At 49.0% G+C, this 12,346-nt stretch overlaps 1 protein-coding gene across 1 annotated transcript in view; it reads right to left on the bottom strand.

Moving 5' to 3' along the window:
- The window catches only part of CASR (calcium sensing receptor), a 73,119-nt gene extending 61,273 nt beyond the window's left edge, over positions 1 to 11,846 (bottom strand). The window contains exon 1 of the mRNA XM_089668037.1: positions 11,415 to 11,846. Coding sequence (XP_089524163.1) covers positions 11,415 to 11,653 — 239 coding nt within the window. The 5' untranslated portion in view covers positions 11,654 to 11,846. The remainder of the gene's footprint in view (positions 1 to 11,414) is intronic.
- Between the last annotated feature and the right edge of the window lie 500 nt (positions 11,847 to 12,346).

The following is a 12,346-nucleotide window of genomic DNA, read 5'->3' as shown; positions in this document are numbered from 1 at the left end:
GAATCCCTTTGAAGTTTAGGGATCAAGCCTGGCTCGCTTTTCATGGAAGGCTCTATGTGAGAAGGAACCTGAAGAACCACCCTGTGGATGATCGGGATTGTCCTGGAGCAGAGTGTGTTGGTAAAGTGGAGTCTATGGACCACTTTCTGCTCCAGTGTCCCTTTAACATAGAGGTGTATAAAAGGGTGGGGAGGGTTCTGGGCATCCCCTTTCTCTATCGCATGAGTTATGCAGAGTGGGTGTACGGGGCATTCCCAGCTCACTGGGACTTTGATTTGGATACACTTTTTCTAGTTAGTATACTTGTTCGTTACTTCACGTGGAATTCATGGTGTCAGATTACCCTGAAGAAATTCCTCCCTGTTGAGGTGGTGGTGCGCCATATTCTGGGTGAGGTTGGGAAGATTCGGGGTCTTGAGAAGGGCAGGGAGCCTCGGGTGGTCTGGATGAGGGCGTGGAGGAATATCAGACCTGCCTTTGGTGAACTGTCCATCTCTGGGGGAGGGGCGCTTTTCTTATGCTGTTCTTTTCACTCCTTTAGTTTTTGTTGGTTAAGATCTTCTTTTTGAAGATGGGCTGCATGCATAATGGTGGCGGGGCTGCATGCATAATGGTGGCGGGGCTGCATGCATAATGGGGCGGGGTTGTTTCTTGACCTCCCAGGTTTGATGTCTGGTGTAGTGATGTGAGTCTTAGTAAGATCTATTTCCCCTGTTACGGGGCGAACTCATGGGGCCCCCGGGCAATAGGGGATGATGGGGCCCCTGTGTCCTCACCCACACTCAAACCACACCCAAGAAAGCCTATGAAAGGTACTAGGGGCATCTCATGGGGCCCCCTACTGACCCTGGGCCCACGGGCAGTGCCCGAGTGCTCGAATGGTAAGTCCGCACCTGCCCAGTAATGACATGTTCCTGTCTGAGAGGTTTGCTTTTGTCTGACAGCAGATGTTGCTATATTTATTTTAGTTTTTGTGTAAATATGTATATAATTATTTATTTATATATATACTGTATATGATTGTATGTTTATTGATTACAAGATTTTTAATAAAGAAAAATTGGGCAGAATGCCCCTTACTTTGGTATCAGTGATAAGAATGCTCCTTACATTGGTGTCACTGGGAAGAATGCTCCTTACATTGGTGTCACTGGGAAGAATGTCCCTTACATTGGTGGTCAGTGAGAAGAATGTCCCTTACATTGGTGGTCAGTGGGAAGAATGTCCCTTACATTGGTGATCAGTGGGAAGAATGTCCCTTACATTGGTGGTCAGTGGGAAGAATGTCCCTTACATTGGTGGTCAGTGGGAAGAATGTCCCTTACATTGGTGATCAGTGGGAAGAATGTCCCTTACATTGGGGGTCAGTGGGAAGAATGTCCCTTACATTGGTGGTCAGTGGGAAGAATGTCCCTTACATTGGTGATCAGTAGGAAGAATGCTCCTTACATTGGAAGTCAGTGGGAAGAATGCTCCTTACATTGGTGGTCAGTGGGAAGAATGCTTCTTACATTGGTGTCAGTGGGAAGAATGCTCCTTACATTGGGGGTCAGTGGGAAGAATGTTCCTTACATTGGTGGTCAGTGGGAAGAATGCTCCTTACATTGGTGGTCAGTGGGAAGAATGTCCCTTACATTGGTGATCAGTGGGAAGAATGACCCTTACATTGGTGGTCAGTGGGAAGAATGCTCCTTACATTGGTGTCAGTGGGAAGAATGTCCCTTACATTGGTGGTCAGTGGGAAGAATGCCCCTTACATTGGTGGTCAGTGGGAAGAATGCTCCTTACATTGGTGGTCAGTGGGAAGAATGTCCCTTACATTGGTGATCAGTGGGAAGAATGCCCCTTACATTGGGGGTCAGTGGGAAGAATGTCCCTTACATTGGTGGTCAGTGGGAAGAATGCTCCTTACATTGGTGGTCAGTGGGAAGAATGTCCCTTACATTGGTGATCAGTGGGAAGAATGCCCCTTACATTGGGGGTCAGTGGGAAGAATGTCCCTTACATTGGTGGTCAGTGGGAAGAATGTCCCTTACATTGGGGGTCAGTGGGAAGAATGTCCCTTACATTGGTGATCAGTGGGAAGAATGTCCCTTACATTGGTGTCAGTGGGAAGAATGTCCCTTACATTGGTGTCAGTGGGAAGAATGTCCCTTACATTGGTGGTCAGTGGGAAGAATGTCCCTTACATTGGTGGTCAGTGGAAAGAATGTCCCTTACATTGGTGTCAGTGGGAAGAATGTCCTTTACAATAATGTCAGTGGGAAATATGCTCCTTACATTGGTGGTTAGTGGGAAGAAAAGTTAATTGGTGGTCAGTGGTAACTTATCTGAGAGGTAAAAATTGCGTGAGATATCTTTGGTGAGATATATTACCCTATATTACCCTTTTACATGATACAGTATATTGTTACTTGTACTAAGTGTTTTTTTTTTCAGCAGCACTGGATATATGTAATGGCAAGGGGTGCTGGGGGGTGCTGGAAGGTCTATTGATGCTGACTGCTGGGGGATCTATTGTCACTGGAGGTGATTTATTTTTTGCATAGTGACTGTTGAGGGCGGGAGTCTATTGTTCAGGAAAGTCTATTGATGCTGGCTGCTGTGAGATCTGTTGTTGCTGCTGGGGTCCATGTGGCTGTGAGATCTGTTGTTGCTGCTGGGGTCCCTGTGGCTGTGAGATCTGTTGTTGCTGCTGGGGTCCCTGTGGCTGTGAGATCTGTTGTTGCTGCTGGGGTCTTTGTGGCTGTGAGATCTGTTGTTGCTGCTGGGGTCTTTGTGGCTGTGAAATCTGTTGTTGCTGCTGGGGTCTTTTGGCTGGGAGAATCTATTGTTGCTGCTGGGGTCTCTGTGGCTTTGATATCTGTTGTTGCTGCTGGGGTCTTTTGGCTGGGAGAATCTATTGTTGCTGGCTGCGGGGAATCTGTTATATTTCTTTCCTTGTTATCATTAACAAAATCCACACAAATGACTTTGCCCCACATAATAATACTTCAATCTGCATTCTCTAAAAAGGGGCAGTACTTTGAGGTGAGCAGGGGTGGAACCAAGGGACAGGGCTTGGAGGTGGGGGTGGGGCAAGGACAAAAAGTGAAGGAGTGAGTTCCTGCAGCTATTCTTTGAGAAAATAAAAACCCTGCTTGTACTTGTCTATCCTTAGCATGGCTCACGTATCTACTCCGTTGGTTTGAAAGCTACAAAATCTGTATTTTTGCTATGTTCAGTATTTTATATGCGGTCTGAAACTCAAAAAAGGTTTTGGAACAAAAAAAGATAAGATCACAGAACTCAATTTTCCTCAAAATACCTTCACATTTGTGTATTTATTGCCAATAAAATGTGTCTAAAAATTACTAACTTCTCAAGGAACCTTTAGCTACCTCTGGAGGAACCCTTGGGTTCCGTGGAACCATGGTTGAGAAAGGCTGTAGTTGACCAATGTCCCTGAGAAGACAGCCCATCAGTTCTCCAGGAGATACGGACAGGGGTGTATGTACCACAAGGCAAACAAGGCATTTGCCTAGGGCGACATTTTTCAGGGGGGGCAGCACTGCCCCTTGGAAGAAGGGATGGAAGAAGGGACACATGCGGCATGGGGACCTGGTGGGTTCCGAAAGATGCTGTGGGTTTCATGATGGTGTAGGCACAACCCGACTCTCGTTCCTGGGGATGTCCGGAACTGTGAAGGTGAGTGTCTTTCTCTCTCTCGCCATGGGGGATGGTGGCTGGTGTATGGGGGGCAGTGGTAATGGAAGACTTGGGTGGAGGGCAGGGGTGTTCTTGGTCAATGTCAGGTTCTTTCTTTGGGGGCGGGGTGCAAATCTTTGTGTTGCCTAGGGCAGCACAAAACCTAAATACATCACTGGATACGGAGGCCATGATTTATACTTGGTGTATACACTCACCGACCAGTTTTTTAGATCCATCTTGCTAGTATCGGGTTGGAACCCTTTTTGCCTTCAGAACTTCATAGCTGATCTCCTCCATGTTTCATCAGTTTGGTTGCCCTTCTCTGTACTTTCTCCAGTTCCCCAATGTTCTTTTTGTGAATGGGTGCCCAAAACTGAACTGCATATTCCAGATGAGGTATTACTAATGATTTGTACAGGGGGGGAGGGGAATGATATCTCTCTCTCTCTGGAGTCTATACGTCTTATTGCAGATCCCTACCTTTTCCTATCCTAAAGAAATAGCTGTTTGTCTGTGTCCATGTACAAAGTTAATGTGAATGGGAGTGACTAATTATTATTTATCAATCAGCTGCTGCACCTGCAGGGCTCTAATGAGGAAAGTGGAAGGGTCTGCATCCCTTTGGGAGCATCTCACCAAAAATGACATTTTTGTTGCAGGTGATGCCCAAAATCTGACTTGTATCTTAGTGCAGACTACTGAGAAAATCAGTGAGCCAATCATACAGGCAGGAAATTACATTTTTGAGGGGGGTGGGGGGGGGGTGCCATACACCATCTGTGCACAGAACACCTCCAGGTTGCCACATTGCATTTTACAGAAAACTACAGTGGAAGGAAAGGCAACTTTTAATAACATTTAACTGCAAAATGACTTGTGTCGCGATTGTATATGTCATATTATATTTCTTTTATTCGATTTTTTTTTCTCACAAAAGTGGAGTTACCCTTCAAGTAGTACGAGATATCAGTGACCTCTCACTTGGAAGTGACCCATCCTGTGTGCACAGAGATCAGGAAAGGAGTCTTGTAAATATCCGTTGTACAGTCTATAGGGTCCTTCCCAGGTCAGATTATGTAGAATGACTGCCAATGTTCTGCCTTCCTGTCTGCAGCTAGAGGATCCCGGGAGGACGTCAGCGCCTAGCAGTGCTGGAATTCTGTGTTTGGTCTCCACAAAGGGCCCATCTGCATTTATATGTTGTCCTTGTCCTATGTTTTTTATGCTTTCTTCACTGAGGGATCCAACAGCAAGCCTGGTGCCTTACCCTGTATGGAGAAAGCATGTGTTGACCTCTAGGGCCCCATCTGCAGCTCTCTCTGCTTCCTCCTGCTGACCTCCACCCATCACAAGGTGCACTAACATGGCTCCCAACTGTCCCTCTTTTGCAACCGAATCCCTCTGACCCTCTTTCCCCTTTAATTGTTGCACTTTTTGGTCCTATGTATAGAACCCAAGAAGACAAAAATGTCTTATTGAACTATTATTTGTATTTTACTGACCTAAACCTTTTATCTAACCTTTAGATGATTGTATTTGTGACCTCCACTCAGTGTCCTCCACCCCTCTCTGCCAATCCCTCCATTGGTCTCCACCCCTCTCTGCCAATCCCTCCACTGGCCTCCATTCAGTGTCCTCCATCCCTCTCTGCCAATCCCTCCACTGGCCTCCACTCAGTGTCCTCCACCCCTCTCTGCCAATCCCTCCACTGGTCTTCATTCAGTGTCCTCCACCCCTCTCTGCCAATCCCTCCACTGGCCTCCATTCAGTGTCCTCCATCCCTCTCTGCCAATCCCTCCATTGGCCTCCATTCAGCGTCCTCCACCCCTCTCTGCCAATCCCTCCACTGATCTCCACTCAGTGTCCTCCATCCCTCTCTGCCAATCCCTCCACTGGCCTCCACTCAGTGTCCTCCATCCTTCTCTGCCAATCCCTCCACTGGCCTCCACTCAGTGTCCTCCACCCATCTCTGCCAATCCCTCCACTGATCTCCACTCAGTGTCCTCCACCCCTCTCTGCCAATCCCTCCACTGGCCTCCATTCAGCGTCCTCCACCCCTCTCTGCCAATCCCTCCACTGATCTCCACTCAGTGTCCTCCACCCCTCTCTGCCAATCCCTCCACTGGCCTCCACTCAGCGTCCTCCACCCCTCTCTGCCAATCCCTCCACTGGCCTCCATTCAGCGTCCTCCACCCATCTCTGCCAATCCCTCCACTGATCTCCACTCAGTGTCCTCCACCCCTCTCTGCCAATCCCTCCACTGGCCTCCATTCAGCGTCCTCCACCCCTCTCTGCCAATCCCTCCACTGGTCTCCACTCAGTATCCTCCATCCCTCTCTGCCAATCCCTCCACTGGCTTCCCATTGCCCAATGGATAAAATTCAAAACATTAACAATAACATATAAAGCCATTTATAACTCCGCCCCAAATTACATCACCGATCTTGTCTCCAATATCACCCAAACCGGCCTCTCCGCTCCTCGCACAACCTCCTGCTCTCTAGCTCCCTTGTCTCCTCTTCCCATGCTTGTCTCCAGGACTTCTCCAGAGCTTCCCCCATCCTCTGGAACTCTCTACCCCAATTTATCAGACTATCTCCTACTCTGCTCACTTTTAGGCGATCTCTGAAAACCTCTCTCTTCAGGGAAGCCTATCCTGCCTTCAACTAATAATGGAATCTTCTATTTCTCCTATCAGTTCATCCCCCACAGTTACTACCTTTTGTACCACTAGCCCCTCCCTCTTAGATTGTAAGCTCCCAGGATCAGGGCCCTCCTATCCCTCTTGTATTGAAATGTATTGTTGCTGTATTGTCTCCCGTTATATTGTAAAACGCTGAGCAAACTGTCACTATATAAATCCTGTATAATAATAATAATAATAATGTCCTTTGCATCCTAGGGCCCCTGATAGGGGTACAGACAATCCTCCTGTACCAGGACCCTCTGCTGACCTGATGAAGCCCACTGCCCAAGTGTTCTGGTAAAGCTTGGAGCACGGGAGGTTCAGACCTGCGACAGTGCAAGACACCGGTCCAGAAAAGACCTGCATAGAAATATGGAAGAGTGATGACTTTTTTTTTGTTAACTTTACCAGATGAGGCTTCTCCCCAAATATGACTGGTGAGGGGGCTGCGTGGTAGAGGAATGTAGGGGGTGCAGGAAATAGGAGGATGCTGATGGTACAGAGTGTTGGGTAATGGGGGTTGCAGAGCACAGTAATGTTGGGGGTACAGAGTGTGAGATGAGGGGACAGTGGGCACAGGGTGAGTAGTGGGGAGTGCGGGTGGTGAAATGAAGTGTACAGAATATGTGGGATTTAGGGGGGACTGAATTTGAGGTACTGGGGGATGCAGAATGTAGGGTAGAGAGGGATGCAGGGGGTGCAGAATGTTGGAGCACTGGGGATACGAGTGGTGCAGACTGCAGATGATGCAGGGGATGCAGAGTGTTCAAGTACTGGGGACGCCGGGGTGCAGAGTGTTGGAGTACTGGGGATACTGGAGATGCAGGGGGTGCAGAGTGTTGGATTACTGGGGATGCAGAGGTGCAAAGTGTTGGGGTTCTGGGGACGCAGGGGGTGCAGAGTGTTGGCGTACTGGGGACGCAGGGGGTGCAGAGTGTTGGCGTACTGGGGACGCAGGGGGTGCAGAGTGTTGGCGTACTGGGGATGCAGGGGGTGCAGAGTGTTGGCGTACTGGGGACGCAGGGGGTGCAGAGTGTTGGCGTACTGGGGACGCAGGGGGTGCAGAGTGTTGGCGTACTGGGGACGCAGGGGGTGCAGAGTGTTGGCGTACTGGGGACGCAGGGGGTGCAGAGTGTTGGCGTACTGGGGACGCAGGGGGTGCAGAGTGTTGGCGTACTGGGGACGCAGGGGGTGCAGAGTGTTGGCGTACTGGGGACGCAGGGGGTGCAGAGTGTTGGCGTACTGGGGACGCAGGGGGTGCAGAGTGTTGGCGTACTGGGGACGCAGGGGGTGCAGAGTGTTGGCGTACTGGGGACGCAGGGGGTGCAGAGTGTTGGCGTACTGGGGACACAGGGGGTGCAGAGTGTTGCAGAACTGGGGACGCAGGGGTGCAGAACGTTGGAGTACTGGGGACACAGGAGGTGCAGAACGTTGGAGTACTGGGGACGCAGGGGGTGCAGAGTGTTGGAGTACTGGGGATGCAGGGGTGCAGAGTGTTGGAAAGCTGGGGATGCAGGGGGTGCAGAGAGTTGGAGAATTGGGGACGCAGGGGTGCAAAGTGTTGGAGTACTGGGGACTCAGGGGTGCAGATTGTTGGAGTACTGGGGATGCAGGGGTGCAGAACTTTGGAGTACTGGGGACATAGGGGGTGCAGAGTGTTGGAGAACTGGGGATGCAGGGGTGCGGAGTGTTGGAGAACTAGGGATGCAAGGGTGCAGAGTTTTGGAGTACTGGGGATGCAAGGGTGCAGAGTGTTGGAGTACCGGGGACGCAGGGGTGCGGAGTGTTGGAGTACTGGGGATGCAGGGGGTGCAGAGTGTTGGATTGCTAGGGATGCAGAGATGCAGAGTGTTGGATTACTGGTGATGCAGGGGTGCAGAGTGTTGGAGAACTGGGGATGCAGGGGTGCAGAGTGTTGGAGAACTGGGGATGCAGGGGTGCGGAGTGTTGGAGAACTGGGGATGCAAGGGTGCAGAGTTTTGGAGTACTGGGGATGCAAGGGTCCAGAGTGTTGGAGAACTGGGGATGCAGGGGTGCAGAGTGTTGGAGTACTGGGGACACAGGGGGTGCAGAGTGTTGGAGTTCTGGGGATCCAGGGGATGCAGAGTGTTGGGTACACAGTGGCGAATATAGAATGTACAGTGTGCTGTGTCATAGGGAATGCAGAGGGTGCAGAGTGCAGGGTAGTGAACAGGGGCAGACTGACAACTCATGGGGCCCCCGGGCAATAGGGGATCATGGGGCCCCTGTGTCCTTGCCCAAACTCAAAAAAGCCTATGAAAAAGGTACCAGGGGCATCTCATGGGGCCCCCTAATGACCCTGGGTCCTTGGGCAGTGCCTGAGTTTCCAAATGGTCAGTCCGCCCCTGGAGTGAAGGTGCATGGGGAGTGTATTGGGAGACACTGTCAGGCAGATGGTACAAGGCCCCATGGTTTCTAATGGCAGCTCTGTGTTCCTGCATACATTGCGCTGTAATGTGTCCTTTTCCATATCAGAAGGTTGGGAAGTATGCGCTAATGATGTAAAGTCAGCAGAAGAAGCCAATGAGATCCACACTTCCAGATGTATCCATTTCCTCGAGGATTTGATGGACTATTTCTCAGCATCGAAGTGACAGGATCCTCTGCTTTCCACTAAAGTGGCCCCCAAACTCCAACTAATGCAATGACCCACCAAGATTCTTTAGAACTAGCATTGGCGCTTCTTCCTCCATTCCTTCCTATTGGTTTGTAGGGCCGCCCGTCATAGTGATGGACCAATTGCATGAAGCAGAGGAGGTAGAAGAACTAGTGACTGGGAAGCTTGGTAGATAATTGCATTACTCGTTGGGTTGTACCTTGGGTTTTGGGTTCTTCTAAAGACACTCTGTTGTGGTTCAGAGGTGATTTTATGCCCCTAATTACAGTAAATGTCATTTTAGATATATTCCCCCACAGTTTTGCATTAAGGTGGGTATTTTTTTAACTGGAAGAGCGCAATTTACCCCAAACAGTCTTATTAGGTTACTATTTGCTGTATTCTCTTCCACAATGATTTGTCGGCCACATATTTTCTATTTGGCTTTCTTTACGTCTCCACCCCTTGCACATCCAATGTAACTAAGCCATAAAATGTATCTAAACCCAAGAATAAGAATGCAGTGATCCTCCCGGTAACACGCTTTCTGCTTTAGGGTGACAAGGTTCACTCACCCTACTGTATCTATGGAAGAGCAGTGTTGGCTCCCTATATTAGACAAGACAAAGGTAAGGTGCTGCTACCTGGTTAGAAAATCTCCAGGTAAAGGTTGAAATCACCATTCCAGACCAGCAGTCTCCATCTGCTCACGTACGGACATCCAAAAAAACTAAATGTTAGCAACCAGGTGAAATACAAAATATTCTTCTTTAGAGCAGAAGGTTGGGAAGTATGCGGTAATGATGTAAAGTCAGCAGAAGAACCCAATGAGATCCACACTTCCAGATGTATCCATTTCCTCGAGGATTTGATGGACTATTTCTCAGCATCGAAGTGACAGGATCCTCTGTTTTCCACTAAAGTGGCCCCCAAACTCCAACAAATGCAATGACCCACCAAGATTCTTTAGAACTAGCGTTGGCTCTTCCTCCTCCATTCCTTCCTATTGGTTTGTAGGGCCGCCCGTCATAGTGATGGACCAATTGCATGAAGCAGAGGAGGTAGGAGAACTAGTGACTGGGAAGCTTGGTAGATAATTGCATTACCCGTTGGGTTGTACCTTGGGTTTTGGGTTCTTCTAAAGACACTCTGTTGTGGTTCAGAGGTGATTTTATGCCCCTAATTACAGTAAATGTCATTTTAGAAATATTCCCCACAGCTTTGCGTTAAGATGGGTATTTTTTAACTGGAAGGTTCACTCACCCTACTGTATCTATAGAAGAGCAGTGTTGGCTCCCTATATTAGACAAGGTAAGGTACTGCTACCTGGTTAGAAAATCTCCAGCTAAAGCTCTCAATCACCCTCCCAGACCAGCAGTCTGCGACACAAAAGGGGAACACTCAGGGGCGGACTGACAACTTATGGGGCCCCCGGGCAACAGGGGATCATGGGGCCCCTGTGTCCTTGCCCACACTCAAACTACACCCAAAAAAGCCATGAAAGGTACCAGGGACATCTCATTGGGGCCCCCTACCGACCCTGGGCCCTCGGGCAGTGCCCGAGTACCTGAATGGTCAGTCCGCCCCTGGGAACACTAAAGATGCAGCAACAGAACCTGATGCTGACAAATATAAATAAATAAATAAAAAATTCACAAGGAATAAATGGGAACAGCAGTGATGCAGAAGTGTTGTAAAAACAACACACTGACACCACCACAGTGACACCAAAACACTGACACCACAACACTGCACTACACTGTCTCCTAACACACCACTAACTATCCTCACCTATCTAACTCCACCAACACACTACACAAGACTGCTGTGTAAGCAGCCTTATACAGTGTGGGGAGTGGACTTGAGCCATGATTGGCCAAAGTCACCGAGACTTTGGCCAATCATGGCTCTTCCTGTGAATTCAGCTGTGATTGGCCAAAGCATTGCACTTGACCTGTGGTCAATTGCATTTTGGGGCGCGTGAGCGAACTTCCCACCGAACGCCCTTACCATTCTTACCGCACCAAGCAGCCAATGTTCGAGTTACTTTTGACTTGAACACGTAGCCCGTCCCTAATAGCAAATATTAGAAGGAGTCCCCTGAAACCCGAAATTTATTTTAAGGGTTCCTCCATGTTTTAAAAGTTGAGTATGGCTGTGTTGCAGTATACAATCTCCATACGATCTACCAAAAACTAGGTCATAAAAGCCCTACCTACCATTCCATTTGCATACAATTAGGTCGACTCTCATACTACATTGTCATTGATAGATCCAACGCAGGCCATGCAATCTGATTGCAAGGTATATGGCCAACTTCAGTGATGCATCTAGGATTCTATATATTCTGGGATGTTAAGATGGAGTTTCTAGTGAAAGGGCTCATGCCTGTATGATTACGCCACCAAATCCATTTCCTACCTGGTGCACTCGAGGGATTCTGGCCTTGATTCTAAGATCTCGTCCTTTGAGTTGACTCCGAAATGGATGGGGAAGAGTCCACCAAGAATGATGTCTCCCTTCTTCTGGGCTCTGGTGTTTGGCCCATAGGAGGATGAGTCCAGAGCAAAGCTCAATAGCAGCAGTAGAAGATAATAGATGTATTGGCCCATCCTTCTCCTGTCTGGTGCCTGGGGTCGGAGGAAGGAGGTGGACCACATGGGACATGAAGTACAACGTCAGCAAGAAGCTCAGAAAGCTGATAATCGCCGTCCTGACTATGGAGTGCCGAGACCCATGGCCTCATTTCTACCGTCCAAGGAAGGCTGCCGACGTGTCGGTAATGTCTCCAGTCTTGTTTTTTCCATCGCCATTTTTCTGAAAGTCAGGACTCTTTGTCATGTGAAGGCCATCGCCCTGTAAAAAAAAATGAGAAGGTTGAGGAGTTTATTCATTAAAAAAGAATGTTGAATCTTTTCATTGTGTTCTTAGCTGATGTAGCACCCTCCTAGTTAGGTTGCTATTATTATTATAATACAGCATTTGTATAGCACCAAAGGGTTTGCTCAGCTCTGTACTATAGCGAGGGGGACCGAACATGAGACAAAACAGTAACAATACAATACACGAGGGGTTCAAGGGCCCTGCTCTTTCGAGCTTACAATCTAGGAGGGAGGGGATAGTGGTACAGGAGGAAGTGGCTGTGGGGGATGGAGTGGTGAGAGAAGTGGAGGAGATCAGTTGTTAGGTGAGGGTGGGGTAGGCTTCCCTGAAGAGATGGGTTTTCAGGGTGCGCCTGAATGTGAGGAGGGTAGGTGACAGTCTGATGGATTGGGGTAGGGAGTTCCAGAGGATGGGGGAAGTCCTAGAGAAGTCCTACAGTCGGGCATGGGAGGAGGAGACCAGGGAGCTAG

The sequence above is a fragment of the Staurois parvus genome, unplaced genomic scaffold (assembly GCF_062004578.1).
Source record: "Staurois parvus isolate SC_StPar_1 unplaced genomic scaffold, SC_StPar_1.0 ptg003760l, whole genome shotgun sequence".
NCBI lineage: Eukaryota > Metazoa > Chordata > Amphibia > Anura > Ranidae > Staurois > Staurois parvus.
Note: the sequence above shows the minus strand (reverse complement) of the source record. Positions and strands in the feature narration are given on the sequence as shown.